At 42.1% G+C, this 17,633-nt stretch overlaps 1 protein-coding gene across 1 annotated transcript in view; it reads left to right on the forward strand.

Moving 5' to 3' along the window:
• TBPL1 (TATA-box binding protein like 1) overlaps positions 1-9,623 on the forward strand; it is a 412,204-nt gene extending 402,581 nt beyond the window's left edge. The window contains exon 5 of the mRNA XM_044087107.1: positions 8,934-9,623. Coding sequence (XP_043943042.1) covers positions 8,934-9,013 — 80 coding nt within the window. The 3' untranslated portion in view covers positions 9,014-9,623. The remainder of the gene's footprint in view (positions 1-8,933) is intronic.
• The last annotated feature ends 8,010 nt before the right edge of the window (positions 9,624-17,633 follow it).

The following is a 17,633-nucleotide window of genomic DNA, read 5'->3' on the forward strand; positions in this document are numbered from 1 at the left end:
AAAGCAATTTCAAAACAGACCATTTCTAAATGGGATTGCTCATAGAATCAGATTTTGCTATTCACACCATGGAAAGCAAATCCCAGGGAGTGTAAGGACTCGCTCTACCAGAGCTGCTGCCACTTCAGCTGCCTTCCTCAGGGGAGTTCCTACCAAAGACATTTTGGAAGCTGCAACTTGGAGTTCAGTGCATACTTTTTCCAAGCACTACAATCTACCTCTCTACTCTAAGTCTAGGGCAGGCTTTGCTTCTGCAGTCTTGCAGGGCCTTATAGCCGCCCCCTCTACTTTATGACCACCTCCCGTTCTTTCTGCTTTGGGATTCTACCCTACAGTCATGACTGCAACAGTGAAACACGATGAACATGGTACAGTTGTGTACACTTACCATAAATGTAGATGTTCGGGTGTCTTCACTGTTGCAGTCTGGGTTTCCCTCCCTCCTGTCCCCTCTTATTTTTTCTTTTGTGTGGTTCCTTTTTTTCACCCTTCTGAGGTGTATTTGCAAAGGGTATGGGACCTTACTCATTTTGGAACTTCTGACATCTGGGGCAAGAAAAACTGGAGAACATGGCGTCTGCTGTCAGCTTTGTACTCCTGGCAGTCTGACGTCAGGGAGCATGGCTGAACAGCCGACGCCGGACCCAGACTTTGGGATTCTGGCCGACGAGGACTGCCTGCCGGCAGGGGAGAACCCTGCAGTCATGACTGCAACAGTGAAGACACTCTAACATTTACATTTATGGTAAGTGTACACAACTGTACTATTTATTTCATGCAGCTGAGCAAGTTGGAAAGCATACTTTGTAATGTGGTTTTGATTCTTTGGAGGCCTCCTGCAGGGCCGCTGTCACGGGTTCTGTCATTAGGAGGCATGCTTGGTTAAAGGAACAAAATCTACCTGATCATGTTAAAGCAAAATTATTAGATGCTCCATTACAGCATGATACTTTTTTTGGTGTTAAAACAGAAGAGGTGTTAAAGAAAATGGAGGACAAATCTAAATCTATGCAAACGGTCAAGGATTTTCTTACAGGTACAGCCTCCAAGATTTAGCAGACACTGGCCTACAAAGAATTAGTCCTTTCCAGTGTCAGACAGACCACAAAGGGGCAGATACAGACGCCCAAGAGGCAGATCCCAGCCCCAAGGTTCATACAGGTCTAAACAATGGGGTGCTTCTACCTCCAAAAGTGGAGAAGACAAATCACAGCCTTACAGGAAACAGTCCCAATGACTTCCCCCTGCCTGTGCCAAGCACTTATTTTCTGGCAGCACCTTTAGGGGGAAAACTAGCACTTTCTTTCTCAAAATTGGCACATAATAACCCAGGACAAATGGGTCTTAGACATAGTGTCACAGGGCTACAAGTTTCACTTTCATACCCTGCCAAGGGCAAATGGTTGGCCAGACCTGCCAAAAAAAACAATTGGCAGAGGCACAAAAACAAGTCTCACCCTCATGGACATGAGTGCCATTCAACAAGTACCAGAGCAAGAGTAGTGGCAAGGATTTTATTCAAAACTGTTCTTGGTAACCCAGAAAGGACAAAGCCTGGAGACCAATACTGGACTTATCTATTCTAAACACATATCTGGATATACCAAAATTCAAAATGTTGACTTTACAGCAGCTTCTGCCCATGCTGGGCAAGAAGGCTTGGCTTGTGACTTTAGACCTAAAAGAGGCATACCTGCAATGTCCCAGTCAGAAAAACATGCAGAAGATACCTCAGATTCAAAGCTGGCTCAATCCACTACCAATTATCTGCACTGCCCTTTGGCTTATCTACTGTGCCCAGGGTCTTCTCAAAGTGCCTGGCACCAGTAATTGCATTCTGCAGACAGAGGAATACAAGTATATTCTTACTTGGACGACTGCCTCATTCAAGCAGAGAACAAGGACATTCTACTACAGCATCTGGCTTTTGTGAAGAGATTACTACCATGCCTAGGGTACACAGTCAACGAACAGAAATCAAAACTAGTACCCTCTCAAGAGATAATATTCCTGGGTGCAAGATTAAATACAACTGCCCAGATGGCTTATCTCACTCCAGACAAACAAAGGCAACTGACTACCTATTTCAAACTGTTGGCAACAAAGGCCCAGTTATCTGCAAGAAAAATACTGCATGCATTGGGCTTCATCGCATCTTGCATTCTACTAATTCCTTATGCAAGACTGCATATGAGGAAACTTCAATGGTACCTAAAAAGTGTTTGGACACAGCATTGCCACAGCCTGGAAACAATAATCACTCTCATTCCCTGCCTGCAACAGGAGTTTCGATGGTGGGCGAAGGCCTGTCACCAGAACAAGAGACGGCCATTCACCTTACCCCCAGCCAGGCAGACATTAACAACAGATGCATCAGATTATGCCTGGGGGGCCCACATGGCAGGAAGATGTATTCAAAGCACATGGTCCGCCAACCAAATGCATCTACATATCAATCAAAAAGAGATGCTAACTGTTCAGAATGCCCTGACAGCCTTCAAGGACCTACGTCATCCGGGACAACTACTGATAAAGACAGAGACAATACCACGGTCATGTGGTATATAAACAAGCAGGGAGGCACTCATTCCTACCCCCTCTGCAGACTAGCCATGACTTTGTGGGACACAGCATTGACTTACCAAGTACATCTGCAGGCAAAATTTCTGCCAGGAATGGTAAATACTCTGGCAGACAAACTAAGCAGAAACCTCATGGATCCCCATGAGTGGAAATTGGATGCACAAGTCTTCAACATGATAACAAGGAAATGGGGATGCCCGGACATGCACCTATTTGCCTCTCCTCACAACTGTCAACTAAAGAGATTCTGCACAAGGACTTATCACAGACGAGCATTGAAAGTGGATGCCCTATCTTTCAGCTGGAAAAACTCAACAGTATATGACTTTCCTCCACTGCCTCTCCTCCCCAAGGTACTCCTAAAGGTCAGACGAGAGAAGCCAGAAATGATACCGATTGCCCCAAACTGGTATCTAATCCTAAGGAACTTTTCTCAATGCCCAGCATGGACCTTACCTCAAATACCTCATCTACTGTCCCAACAAAACAATCGGATCCTGCACAGTCAACTCAAGACCTTAAATCTGGCAGCATGGCGGATAATGTCATACAAAACTCACCTCTCTCTAAAGCGGTGATGGATGTCATTTTGGAGGCCAGGAGGCCTAGTACTAGAAAACCTTATGCTGGAAAATGGAAGAGATTCTGTGCCTGGAACAAGGCACAAGGAATTGACACAGCAGTACCAAATATTCATTAGATTTTGCAACACTTAACTGAGATGCTGGACAAAGGCCTATCCTTTTCATCAATTAAAATTCATGCCTCTGCCATTTCGGCTCATTACAATATGGAGCCACCAATCTTTTCTCATCCTTTAAGGCAGTACCTCAGAGGAGCCAAAAACTTGGCCTCCAAGGAGATCACCAATCCCTGCATGGGACATCAGTTATGTTTTGGAAAAAATCACTCTGCCCACTTTTGAGCAAGCTGCTACAACGGATATCAAATTTTTATCTTGGAAAACAGCTCTGCTCCTAGCAATAACCTCTGTAAGATGAGTCTCAGAGCTACAGGCACTCGTGGCTGTGGAACCTTTTATCATTTTTTTTATCCAGACAGGGTTTCTCTGAGGACCAACCCGACATTTATGCTTAAGGTAGTGTCCAGTGTGGCCCTTCTATTCATCTGCCTACTTTTTATACAAACACACAGAATAAGGGGGAGAGGATTCTGCATTCTTTGGACATACACAGACAGCTATGCTTCTGTTTGAACAGAACCAAAGCTTTCAGAAAGACTGAGCAACTACTAGTGGCATATGCTGCAGGATCACAAGGAAAGGCGATCTCTAAGCAGACTATTTCAAAATGGATAGGCCACTGCATTCATTTCTGCTATTCACAACATGGCAAGCCAGTGCCTAAGGACATTAGGCCACATTCAACCAGAGCAGCAGCCACTTCAGCAGCCTTCCTCAGGGAAGCACCAACCAAAGACATTTTAGAGGCTGCTACCTGGAGTTCAGTGCACACCTTTACAAAGCACTATCATTTACCACTCTACTCTAAATCCAGGGCAGGCTTTGCCACTGCAGTTTTGCAGGGCCTCATAGCCGCTCCTAATGCTATTTAGCTCCAGCCTCCCAACCATAGCTTTGGGGTTCAACCCAAGTGTAATGACTGCAACAGTGAAACACGAAGAGCATAGTACAGTTGTGTACACTTACCATAAATGTAGATATTCGAGTGTATTCACTGTTGCAGTCCAGGTTACCCACCCTCCATCCCCCTTATCTTTGCTGGAACTTATCTGCACTTCTCTAATCTATACAACCTCTGTGGTTTATTTGCTTGTAGATGAAGGTATAGCACATATATTTTAGTGCATGCATGTTTTATTGGCATATTTTTAGCCTACCCTTTTGGGAGCACCTGACATCTGGGGCAAGAAAAACTGAAGAAAATGGCGTCGGCTGCATCTTTTCTGCCCCTGGCGCACTGATGTCCGGGAAGAGGCGACAGCAACCGACACGGGACCTAGACTTTGGAACTCAGTCCGACTGTGGGTAGCCTGCCAGCAGGATAACCCAAGTGTAATGACTGCAACAGTGAATACACTCTAACATCTACATTTATGGTAAGTGTACACAACTGTACTTTTCCTTGACTGCCTCCACCCATTTCCACCAGAGCCTGGCCTCCTACCTTGGGGGCTCCTGACAGGTTAGGGCAAGAAAAACTAATGTAATGGCGTTGGCTGCTTTACTTTATACTACTGACGACCTGACGTCTGTCCTCAAGCGACAGCAACTGACACAAAAATACTAAGTCTCTGGTATTCGGGCTGGCTGAGGGCTACCCTGGCAGGGATAACCCAAATGTGATGACTGCAGCAGTGAATACACTCAAAGATGTACATTTATGGTAAGTGTACACAACTGTACTTTCCTATATTCCCAAGGTGGCTTCGGAAAATAGCCTGAACCAGTGTATACAGCTTCCAGTCTTTTTCCCCAGTTATTCTTACAAGGGCAAGTATCAGCTGCAATGCCTGGATGTGCATAGACAGCTGCATTTCTGTCTAAACAGGACTGAAGAATTTCGAAAATATGACCAATTATTTGTAGCATTTTCTCAAGCCTGGAGAGGCAAGGCCCTTTCCAAAGTCTCTCCCTCGCATTGGATTGTTTCCTGCATAGGACATATCTACCAGCTTAACAACAAAGATTTTCCCAGACCTCTTAATGCCCACTCTACTAGGGCTGTGGCTACTTCCTCTGCATTCTGGGCTAGGACATCATTGGATGACATTTTGGTCAAGTCGTCATGCTTTTGTGATGCACAATAAGTTGGATCTGATGTCTAGGTGTAGGGCATCTTTTGGTTCTGCTGTGCTCCAGTATGTCCTTTCTTGAGCCCTCCCAGGATTTTACGGAGGTGGGGACTCTGACCCATCTGTGATTAATGACATGGAATAGCGTCAGATAGAGTTGTGTACTCCTCATAACTTGGCATCTGTGCTATCCATTGTCATTATTCATCATGTTCCCACCCTCCATTCCCCCCTCCTTCTGGTGGCCAAAAGAATCTTGGAGGTGATGTGTGGGCAGGTGGTCTGTGGTTTCTGAATAATGTAGCCCCCTTTAAGGGACATTTCCTTGCCAAACTCGATCTGAGGATCATGGGTAGTAGGAAGTGAGGAGAAGGGAGGAGCTTGAACTCAGGAGCTGTCATTCACTTTGTGGGCTTGGATCTGAGGGTTGGATCAGTGACCCATCCATGATGAATAACGACACTGGATAGCACAGATGCCAAGTTATGGTGAGTAAAATAACTCTCTCTTTTTTTATACAACATACTTGGATGTGGGGAAGGCCATTGACACCATTCCTCTTGATAGAATGGTAAGTAAGCTTCAAGGCCTAAATGTAGACCCTTACATTGCAAGAGGGATAGACTTGTAGATAAAACTCACATAGCTGAAGTAGCAGGTGCCACTTCAGAAAGTAAAATGTTGACTAATGGAATTCCTCAGGGTTCAGTACTGGGGCTTCCTTCTATTTGATGTCTACTTTTTGGATCTCCAGACCACTAACCCAGACATTGTTGGGTGGTGACAGTTGTTCATTTTCTCAGTATCTGATACCATGTTAGTACAAGAAGGGATAAATCATATATGTCAGTGGTGTATTAAAATGGGTTTACATTGCATTGGATTGTCTCTTTTGGTAAGTAAATGTCAGCAGCATCTTACATTACAGAGAGCACCCCACTCCAATAGATCTTGGCACCTTTATAGACAACTACCCATCTTTTGACCACCCCATAGCAACCATAGTCAGGAAATCCTTCAGCCTAGCCTACTTAATAACAAAAATTATCTCATCCAGGTCTAAAGAAGCTGACCAATTACAGAATATAATGCCTTGTTTAATATGCATGTGTCTAAACACTTCAAGCAGCTAGAAAGACCCTAGAGTTTCCTAACCAAAAAAGAGTAAAGAACCTTGTTTACCAAGAGAGGCTTAAAGCTCTGTCTGTATGTTCTTTTTCTCTCTCCCTTTTCCTCTGTATTATAGCTCTATCCCTATATTTGCTTTCTCTCTCTCTTTATTATAGATGCAAGATGATTTATGCCTAGCATTCTTTGCTGGTAAGTACCCAATCCAACTTTATCTCTCATGGCTTCACAAACAGCTGCAGTAAGTCTCCATCAGCAAGTAAGACACTGGAGGGACAGATTTAATGCTTATTGATTCCATCATCCCAATATAAAACCGTGCAATACCCTCACTTTCTTTAGAGTTATTCCTTTACTGTTGGATAAGCTCCTATTAGTTCATCCCAGGCCTGACTTGTTTTCCTCCTGGTGGCAAGAGCTGTCCTATAAGAGTGAGTATTGGAAAAATGGTTGTGGTCCATAGATTGACTCTGGCTTGTAAGGTTTATGAAACTGTTTCAGAATCTCTTTTGTATTTTACCTGAGCAAAAGGCTGTCATCAGTTTCCTTGTTAAAAGGCTTTCAAGTAGATGTACTAATTTTTGCTTGTATACGTCACATTTCCCATTTTTCTTGCCTGAGTCTTTAAAATCTGGAATAAGGTACATCCTTACAAAGGGTGGTGGTGTATATTAAGGAATTTGTAAGTTCGTATTATTTTTGTAGCTGTTTAGGTGGAAATAAGTTGGAGTGCAAAGTGAAATATCTTCTTATATTTAATATTTGGTAACCAGGTAGGTGGGCTGATCTGAAGACCTTTTCAGTCACGACTCAGAAGTACAGAAACAAAAGCAAATAACGTGAATATTCAAAAAGTATACAATAGAAAAGAAAAAAAAAATGTAAAATAATTTTTTTTTTTTAATTTCAAAATGTCTTGGAACAAGCCTAGGCTTGTTACAGAGTCTTATGCATAGACAAAAAAGTTGCAAGTAAAGGTAACAGTAAAACCAAAATTGTTTGCAGTATTTATAGTGTATAAATTAAGTTCATTTTGAGAAACGAGCAGAAAAACATTCTGAATAAGCAGGGAAGGATTGTAATGTTGGAGGCAAGCAATCTGTCAGTCACTGTGAAATGTTGAATTTTGAAGGTGATATGCTGTTTGATAGCAAGTAGCGAGGTTAAATGTTGTCTGTAAAGCACTTGCACTCATTTTCCTTGATCAGGTGTTCAGAGAAGGCCTTTTGAACTCTGAGAGTATCTAGGCCCATTAAATTAGGTGGCAGTTTGTCCTATAATGAGGGGTCTGGTCAGGAGAAGCATTTTCTGCAGTTTCTTTATATGGAGGTCTACTTAATGTGATAACTTTCTCCTGGGTGGTACCTGGGGAATAAACCTAGTCCCAGATGGGTAGTTTCCATCTCAAAGTTATGCAGTACCTACTGTTTAGTGTTTTGTGAATAAAAGTACCTAGGAGATGAGCTGACCTTTTGGTGATTGGAAGCCATTTCAAACACTGTAGGAGGTTAGAATGGAGAGATCTGCTGTTGGCAAGGAGAGCATATATGCAGATTTTATTTCCTGTAATCTGAAGTCTTTATGAATTTTGTGCTGAGTAAAAGGTAGTTGAAGGAAGACCATATTCCAGTTCATGGAGTAGAACACTTTTGGTTATGGAAAATTGGTTTGAAAAGTAGTGTAAGTGAGAGATTCTGTAGCAGACTTTGTTGAGATAGTACTACTAGTTATTTTGTCAATATGATTTGAAAAAAGTTAGAGAAGGCTCAAGGTTAAAGTCCTATTTATTTGTATTCAGAAATGTGGGGAATAATGTGGTTATCGGTGATATTAATAAGGTAGGTGTGGGAGTTTCTGAGGGGTTATAAATGGCATATGGTTATAGTGCATGAGCATGTGCATATAATGCCTGGTAAAGGCAACTTCTGCCTTGTTAGAAAGCTAAGAACTGGATTGTCCCTCTGTTCTAATGGGACAGCTTATCACCTGTAAGACTACCAGGAGGAACCCTGTTTTTAATACAGACTGGAAGAAGTTCTGCGAGATATACCAACCCAGAAGGAGCATCCGTTCTTTGCTCAGCCTTTAATTGTATTGTGTCATGTAACTGCACTTTGGAAGCTGATCAGAGAGACAGTTTGGAACTGTACTGAAAATTAGCTTGGTGTTTAAATAAGTTTGCAAAACTTGGAGTTTTAGAGGGGTTGTTGGGGTGGGATGGAAGACTCTGCCCCAAAACGCTTTTCTAAATTGATAATGTTCAATTTTTAATCTTCATTAGTTAGCTTGCCTCAACTAGTTAGGCTTTTACATGTCAGACAATGACTAACCAAACTGCATCCATGCACTTCATGAAGTATGCAAATGTAAATGTAAATTGCACTGCAGATATTAGAACAGCACTGATTGTAGTGCCATATATTTGATTTGTCTTTTTCCTGTTTCAGGACCAAATATAAAGTGTGTTGCTACTGCTGTGGAGGAGATCTATCCATTAGTGTTTGACAGCAGGAAGGAAATTCTGTAATTCCCGTCAACTCTACACTGTACAACAAAGCACCTTTGGAAGAAGACAAGAATGTAGCACTAAACCGAGAATGGATTAATCTTTGCTGCTAGACCAATCATTCCAGGGGTGGGGATAACAGCATTGCTTTGCATACAGTTGTTCTGACTGTGGAGATTGCATTCCTTGGGATTTATCAGACAGTGCTGTGTTTATAAAGTGTTTACATGATACTAATGCTGCTGCTTTAAAATACATATATATATATTTATTTGTGCAGTAATACCTGTGTGTCCATAAGCAGGGCTACAAAGATGTGCACTACCAGAGCACACAGAATGTTTTTGTTTGCTCTTACATGTTTTATTTGTTGATATTTGTAACTTTTGTATTTTGTGCATAGGCACCAAAGATGCTGGGAAATACATTTTTGTTCCACTTCATGTAAGTATTCACATAAAAAATTTATATACACAGAGATCTTTATACATTTTTTGGTAAAGTGAAAAGCATATCTTTAGTAAATAACAGTTTTAAACTATTTACATTTCTAGTCAAAATAGCATGTGTTTTTATCCATCGTATGTAAATAGATGTTTTAATTGAAATAAATTAAGATGATGTGCCCTTATCTTTGGACTCTTTCATTTGATAGTGTTGCTCTTCTAAATTGAGTGATATGTACAGCTGAGTTTATCACAGATTGCGTACATTTTCTAATGTAATTCTTTGTTGTACACAGAAATGAAATAACAGTAGTAAGTAATTCAGTAGTTTCTTCTTTAAATTAGCGTATACACAGTGTACGATCTACTGTGGCTGAAGTTAATGTAACAAAGTTATAATGTAGGCTTTCTGCATCTTGTGAAGCATGGTATTTTAGGAGGGTAATTTTCATTCTTTTCTGTCTTTTCAATAATCCTTGCTGTAAAGTTCATCCCAAAACTGTGACTCTGTGTTACCTGGCATCATATGGTGCTGCCAGCATATAGGATGAAATGGGTACTAAACGCGACATGTGCAGATGAGTAAGGTTTTTAGCTGCTTGATTTGCTGTGAACATGTTTAGTCATGACTGTTGCATGATATTTTTCTCAGTTCAATTCCTTTTGGCTATGTATAAATACATCTTCCACCAATTTTATGCATACCCTTTGTTGGGGCCGAATCCAAAAAACTTCTGAAACATTTTTCACATATTTATGGCTAGAAGAGGTGCCTCTAAAATAGCAGAGCCATTAGTTCCCTGCGCCACTGTCCAGCAGAGCCACTGCAGTGATCCCCGGGGTAAATTTTCTGTTTCCCATCCACCCGTCAAGGGTTCTCTTGAGTGTTAGTGAGGGGCTCTGCCTGATATATATTGGAATCCTGTTCCAAAGCATGGGGAGTCTCTGGGACAGGAATCTATCCCTCCAGCATGTCCTGTTTATTGTTGTGGTGAGGTTTATATCTCTAGAGTGTGTGGCTCTCCAGGATTTGTTTTTTTTTTTTTTTTAGGTGGAGCATGTCCATCACTTCTGGGTTGGACATGACCTTGTATGTCAGGCAGATATCACCTCTAAGTAAGCGGTATGCAACCGAGTACAGCTGGAGTTTCCTGAGTCGGGCTGCATAGGGCATCTGTTTGAGACCAGTAATCCTCTTGGTGAGGTACTTTTGTGGTCTTTCCAGCTGTTGCAGGTGTCTTGTAAGGTACATCCCAATGGGTTGTATTCTGTGATGGGTCTGAGTGATGAGTAGAGAGGCACAATAACCTCTTTTGTTCTAGATGCGAACCCCTTTTGTGATTAGGTGGGTCACATAGAAGGATTTTCTAACCACCTTGGCAATATGATTATCAAAGGAGAGATTACTATCTACTTGGGTCCCCAGATCCCTTATTACATTTTCTGTATTTAGGGGACTATCAACTATGTGGTAGTTCGCAGGTACTTTATTTTTTCCAAAGGGGATGACTATGCACTTTTTGGCATTTAGCTTGAGGCCATGATTTTGACACCAGGTATCCGTCTCAGTGAGACCCTTCTGGAGGGTGTCTGTATCAGCCGGAGAATTAATTCTGGCCCCTAGTTTGCAGTAGTCTGCGAACTTGGTCAGCCATAGTCCTCCTATGCTTGCCTGTACCTCTGAGAATATACCGAACAGGAGGAGTCCTAGGACTGAGCCCTGGGGGATGCCACTTGTAACCTGTTTAGAGACGGACATAGAGCCTGCAACTCTCACCATGTGGGTTCTGTCCATGAGCCAGTTGGCAACCCATCTTGTGACATAGGGGTTTATGTTCAAGCTGGTGAGCTTATCTATAATACTAGAATGGGGGGCTTATCTATAATACTAGAATGGGGAATGGTGTCAAAAGCCTTTGAAAGGTCTAGGTAGGTTGTGTGGACCTCCTTTCCCTCATCTAATGCCTTGGTAACTGTCTCAAAGAAGTTCACCTGGATTAGGAGGCATGATTTGCCCTTAACAAAGCCAAACTGGGTAAGGTCCAAGGTTTGGAGGTTCCCAATGTCTTTGTTAATGAGTTCCATGATGATGCGCTCCATAGCCTTGCAGACCAGGCTAGTCAGGCTTATAGGGTGATAGTTCCCGGGGTCCGTTGTGGCTCCACCTTTGTCAAGTGGGATAACTGATGCTATGCGCCACTCTGTGTGTACATAGCCTGTAGAGAGACTGAGTTTGAACAGTGTGTTTAGGTAAGGGGTTAGTTCATTTTGGAGCTGTTGTAAGACACAGCCTGGGACACTGTCCGGTCCCATTGAAGCTGTGTTTTTGGCTTTGGATAGGTCTGTTTTAACCTGTGTGTCAGTGATTGACGGGGCCCTACATTCTTCTAGTATGGTTATGGGCCCTTTAGTGGGTGAGAGGGGGGTGAAGTTTGCACTAAACCTGTCTGCCAGAATGTTGGCAGTATCAGTCGGCTCAGTGGTGTATTTTGTGCCATTCTGCACTGACTCAGAGCAGATCATAGACTTTCCACTTAGGTTCTTGACATAGCTAAAGGACGCTTTGTGGTTATCTTTGGAGTCATTGGCAATTTGTCTTTCAAAACTAGCCTTGGATGATTTAATGAGGAATCGTAGTTTCTTGGTGATACTGATCAAGGATGTCTTTCCTTCTTGGGATTTTACTCTTTTTCTGTACTAGTTTCCTCCTGTTGTATAGCTTGTTTATGGCAGGGGTCCACCAGACTGGTTTCCTTTTCTTGGAGGAGTGAGTCTTCTTGGTTTTACTTGGGATAGCACGATCCATGCATTCCTGCAGATGCTCATAGAGTGCCTTTGTAAAGGTTTCAGCAGCTTGGACAGCATTGTCCTTTAGCATGGGGGCTGTGAACCTTTCCACCTCGGTCTTAAGTAACATGAAGCTTGCTTTTGAAAAGTTTTTCACAGTGGCTTCCTTGATTGGGGGTGGGGGTGGAATGTGGATATCCAGAGTGATTAGTCTATGGTCTGATCTAACCAGCAAGGGGTTGACCTCCAGTGTGGAACACCGGTCGCCCATGTTGGTGATGACCAGGTCCAGTATGTTCCCTCTGGTGGGGTGTTGACCAGTTGATCCAGGGCATTCGAGTTTATAAATTCTAGGAAGCGTTGAGCAAGGGAGTTGGTACTTGAGTAGGTCTCCCAGTTTATGTTTGGGTAATTGAAATCACCCAATACTAGTGTGTTTGGTAGGACCTTCATATCTCCCAGTGTCTCCAGAAATGCATAATGGGGGTCCTGGGTCATGGTAGGTGATCTGTAGCAAGCTACAAATCGGATTGCAGTTTTGCCCGTTGTTAGTTGCACATGGATGATCTCTGATGCATTGTGCTGTGCCACTAACCTGGAGGTGTGGGTATCCTTGATGAATATGGATACACCCCCACATTTGTGTTTCAGTCCTGGTTCTGTGGCCGAAAGGTATGGTATGAGTTATAGCCTAGTAGTGCTGGGGTGCTCTCAGGAGCCTTAAACCAGGTTTCTGTTACTGCACAGATGTCATTGTTCTCCATGCTGAGGAGTGTCTCAAGTGCGTGCATTTTGAGGTTTAGACTTTTGGCGTTGAGTAGCATTACCCTCAGTTTTTGGTTACTTGTGCTATTTATGGTGGTGGGTTTGTCTTTTGAGCCTTGCCTAAAAAAAGGCACTATGGGGGCGGGGGCGGCAAGAGCCTTGGCCAGTATTCAAAAGCCTAAGGGTGACAGGTGCAAGCCATCTCTTGCGAAGCAATGTGGCTTGTCGAACATGTCATCCCAGACAGACAGATACTGGATCCCCCTTTTGAATGACACCAGAAACTTAGCCAATTGTTGAAATTAATCCTTTTTTCTTTATACTTTGGCATCATTCTTGGTGAGGGCAGGATGCTGGTCAGGGTCATACCAGCCTTGGCTACATGATCAGAGAGCTTCCATGTCTCTCTTCCTGTAGTCCAGGGAGGTACGTCTGAGGTCGTTCACACCAACATGGACAGTGACAGAGTCGTATTTGTACCTGTTCTGGAGTGACCTGAGTGCTTGTGTTATGTGGCGGATCCTGACGCCTGACAGGCAGCCAACTGTAACCTTCTCCTTCTCCAGCCTAGTTAGTGGAACATCAGTGTGCCTGTCTGTAGAGTCGCCTATTACTAGTGTGTTGGGTATGTTATTTTGCCTTAAGGGCTATGATTGTGTGGCACACTGATTATGGGAAGTATGTGTTTCATGGTTAGTGATGGGGTGTGGAGGTTGCTTGGATGTCTGCTTTGGAGGTCTCTTGCTTTTGCAGATTTTTATTTAGAGCTTCCGAGTATGTTTTCATGTATTAATGTGTGTTATTTGCCGGTGTTGGTTTATTAGGTCTATGTGAGACTGGTGGTGTGTTGCAAGTATTACCCATCTCCTCTTGACTGTCAGTTCCAGTCTTGGGTTGAGAGAGTTTTGCCTCCAGTTTGGCCGTATAATTGCATCTCTCGCATATATTAGTGTTTGGTGGTAGAAGGAGAGTCTGTGTACATGAGGCAGTTGTAACATTGCCTCATAATGCCCAGATTCACACTTTGGACTGGAAAGTACACCAGAAACTGCCCTTTGGACATGCCTGAATAGGTAGAGTAAGCTGTTTTTCTGATTGGCTGGTGGGGACGAATAGAGAACCTCGTCCTTTTGGACAGTATATGGGGGTCTAGTGCTAGGGTTAATTAGTGCTTGCTATGAGTTTTAAGCAAATGCTTGACTGAAATGAATGGTTTGAGTGCTAAAGTTAAAAGTTTGTCGAGTTCCAAGGGAAAAATTGAAGAGTAGACTTTGTGGAGCTGAGAAAAGTTTAACTCTAGCTAAAATGTGGTTTTTGTAGCAGGGAAGGGAAAGAGATAGAAATTAGCCCAAAATGACCGATAAAACTACTAACGTCTGGGCTGAAACCACTCCTCCAGGGACAGATAGGATGCTCAAAGCTGCTGTCTCTCACAGGTGAACAGAGAAACTTCCTTCTATCCAAGTAAGGTATGGGCAACACAGAAACTTGTAACACGGCCCTGGATTCAGCAATAACCTAAAAACTGGACTATACTAGTTCAGAAAGGTGGGAAACAAGTATTTTTTTTTTCAGAAAATAGAGCAGATACAATCAAAACAACACTTTAAATGCACAGAAAAGGCTATTGCACTTTAGTGTGTAGCCTACAACAGTTAAGCAGATGAATTAAGTCATTTTTGTGTTTAAAGTGCAGGCAGCAAATAAGTACAATATGTAGCAATAACAAACTTTTTAAATCACAGACTCGCTAAACAAACTGGCATTTTAGGTGGAATTAGTTAAGACAGCAAGAAAAACAGAAAAATGATAATTAATCATTCCAAAGTCTCTCTTTTGTCTCGCTGCTGCTGTGGACTCTGCAGAACACCTGGAAGGCACTTGCTGAGCGGAATGCAAGCACAAAAACTGCGCAAATGCATTTTTTTATAGCAGGGAAGTGAAAGAGAGAAAAATTAGCCCAAAATGGCCAATAAACTACTTCTGAGCTGGAACCACTCCTCCAGGGACAGAAATAGGCTGCTCAAAGCTCCCCTCTCTCACAGGTGAACAGAGAAACTTCCTTCTATCCAAGTAAGGTGTGGGCAACATAGAAACTTGCAACACAGCCCTGGATTCAGCAGTAACCTGAAAACTGGACTATACTAGTTCAGAAAGGCAGGAGACAAGTATATAGTTTTGTTTTCAGAAAATAGAGCAGATACACTCAAAACAACACTTTAAATAATATTTTTAATTGTTGTAGGCTACACACTAAAGTGTGATGGCCTCTTCTGTGCATTTAAACACAAAAATGACAATTCAAGTGCAGACAGCAAATAAGTACAATATGTAGCAGACAGCAAATAAGTACAATATGTAGCAGTAACAAACTTTTAATTCACAGAAATGCTAAGAAAATTTGTCATTTTAGGCAGAATTAGTTAAGACAGCAAGAAAAGCAGAAAAATGATAATCACTCCAAAGTCTCTTTTTTGTCTCTCTGCTGCTGTAGACTCTGCAGAACACCTGGAAGGTACTTGCTGAGCAGAATAAAAGTGCAAAAACTGCGCAAATGCTGTTTTTATAGCAGGGAAGTGAAAGAGATAGTAGTTTATTGACCATTTTGGGCTAATTTCTAATTTCTGGGCTGAAACCACTCCTCCAGGGACAGATAGGCTGCTCAAAGCTCCCCTCTCTCACAGGTGAACAGAACTTCCTTTTATCCAAGTAAGGTATGGGCAACACAGAAACTTATAACATGGCCCTGGATTCAACAGTGACATGAAAACTGGATTATACTAGTTCAGAAAGCTGAGATACAAGTATATATATATTTTTTTCAGAAAATAGAGCAGATACAATCAAAACAACACTTTACCCAATTAACCAGTTAAAAAGTGCAAAACTGAAGACTGCTGGAACAGGGCTCAATCAGACAAGTTCTAACTGCAAACTCCTGCCACTAGGCTACAGAGAAACCTTCTCCAAAAAAGTTGGCCTGGATCAGTGCGCAAGTTATACAAACAAAGCTAGATCCAGCAGGCCTGAATCTAGTCTATGCTACAGCAAACAAGGGATACCGATTTCATAAAGAAACAGTTCAAGTAAGCATGCGCATTAAGCCTTTAACCAGAAATTCCCAGCTCAGAAGGGCAGAATCTAGCCTCTCCTCCCACAAGAGTGCAGACCACAAACCTTAATGTAAAACAACCGTTTGAAGCCAAAGTGCTTAAACCAAAGGCCTTAGAATAACCGTTGCAATTTAATCAGGCTACTAATAAGCAGTAATAAACGCAGCAGAATAAATTCAATTAGTACTTTTAAGAAGAGGCAAAAGCAAAATAAGGTAATAAAGTAGGAAGAAACACAAATACAGTAAAGCAGATGAAGTGGGAATATCTTTTTTTTTTTTTTTTGTAGAGAGAGGAAACATAGCAGATTAAGATACTATAGGGGAATGTCCTTCCCAAGTGCTGTCTCTGTACCTAGCAGAGGAGATGGGACTGGTAGAAGTATCTGAAATCAAAATATGATCTCACTGTACTCAGTTGAGTGAGCAAATGAGATGGGTCCAGGAGGAGTGTGCAAAAACAGATTTTACAGCAGGGGTAGGCAATTCCAAAGCCACCAAGATTAACACCACAACAGGAAACGGGGAGGGGTTTGGGAAATAACTGCAGATAGACAAGATTTGAGTCAGTAAATATTGTGAGTCTTTGATTCAGTAAATATTTTAAGTGCAGAGAAAAGTATATTTAAATCAGCATGTGTCCACTTGTTATATGCAGACAAGTCTCAGTAGCCAGCAACAGTGATTACAAATGTATCTGTAGCAACATTAAGTTTAGCAATCCCTCTTTTAGAACTAATTAGTAAAGAACAAATATTGGAGAGTTTCATTGCCCTTGTAGGCATCAGGTTATACTCCTTTCTTTTGTGTACCCAATCAAAAGGTTTTCAGGCCTGTTTTGTAATTTGTCAGATTTTAGCAGGGCCCCTACATATTTGAAACATCATAATGCTGGTATTTTGCTGTATCTCTTGGGGAGTTACTAGCTGATATGTTTGGGTCTTAAGATTGCTTATGAGCCTATTTTAGTCTTCCTCCTCACATGAATTTCCTTGGGTTTCAAGTTGTGTGGGGATCATTTTCATCGCTGTCCCTTTTCTTTATATGTTAGATCTTTCAATAAAATGTGCTACGGAGACAACATGCATAGCCTCTAAGAACATATTTTACTAAGTGTTCTCCCATTACATTAATGTGTTTTGTTTAATAAAGCTATAGTAATTGTGGAAAGTTGGGGGGGAGGCTGCCAGAGGGCTACCATCATCTGTGAATTGCTGCCCAGTTTCTGGTAGTACACTGTCCTATCCAGGGATTAGAGGAAGGTATAAAATATATTTGGTCTGTAGCTATGGCAAAGTGGAGAATTGCAAAAGTACTTGTCTCTGGCCCTTGCAGTTGCCAGTTTAAACAAGATTCAGACATTTACTTGGATAGCTGCTTACGCCATACCTGTTCAAAAGAGCAGCTCCTAGAAAACTTTGAAGGTGCTTTATCCCTTTTCTAGATTTTGTAAGTCTTGCAGTAAATGGTGCTAATGAGAGAATATGCAGTTTGTGCCCAGTATAACCTTTGAGAACATCAAACACTTAAG

Source organism: Protopterus annectens, chromosome 1.part1 (genome assembly GCF_019279795.1).
Source record: "Protopterus annectens isolate FY-2018-M chromosome 1.part1, PAN1.0, whole genome shotgun sequence".
Classification (NCBI taxonomy): Eukaryota; Metazoa; Chordata; order Ceratodontiformes; family Protopteridae; genus Protopterus; species Protopterus annectens.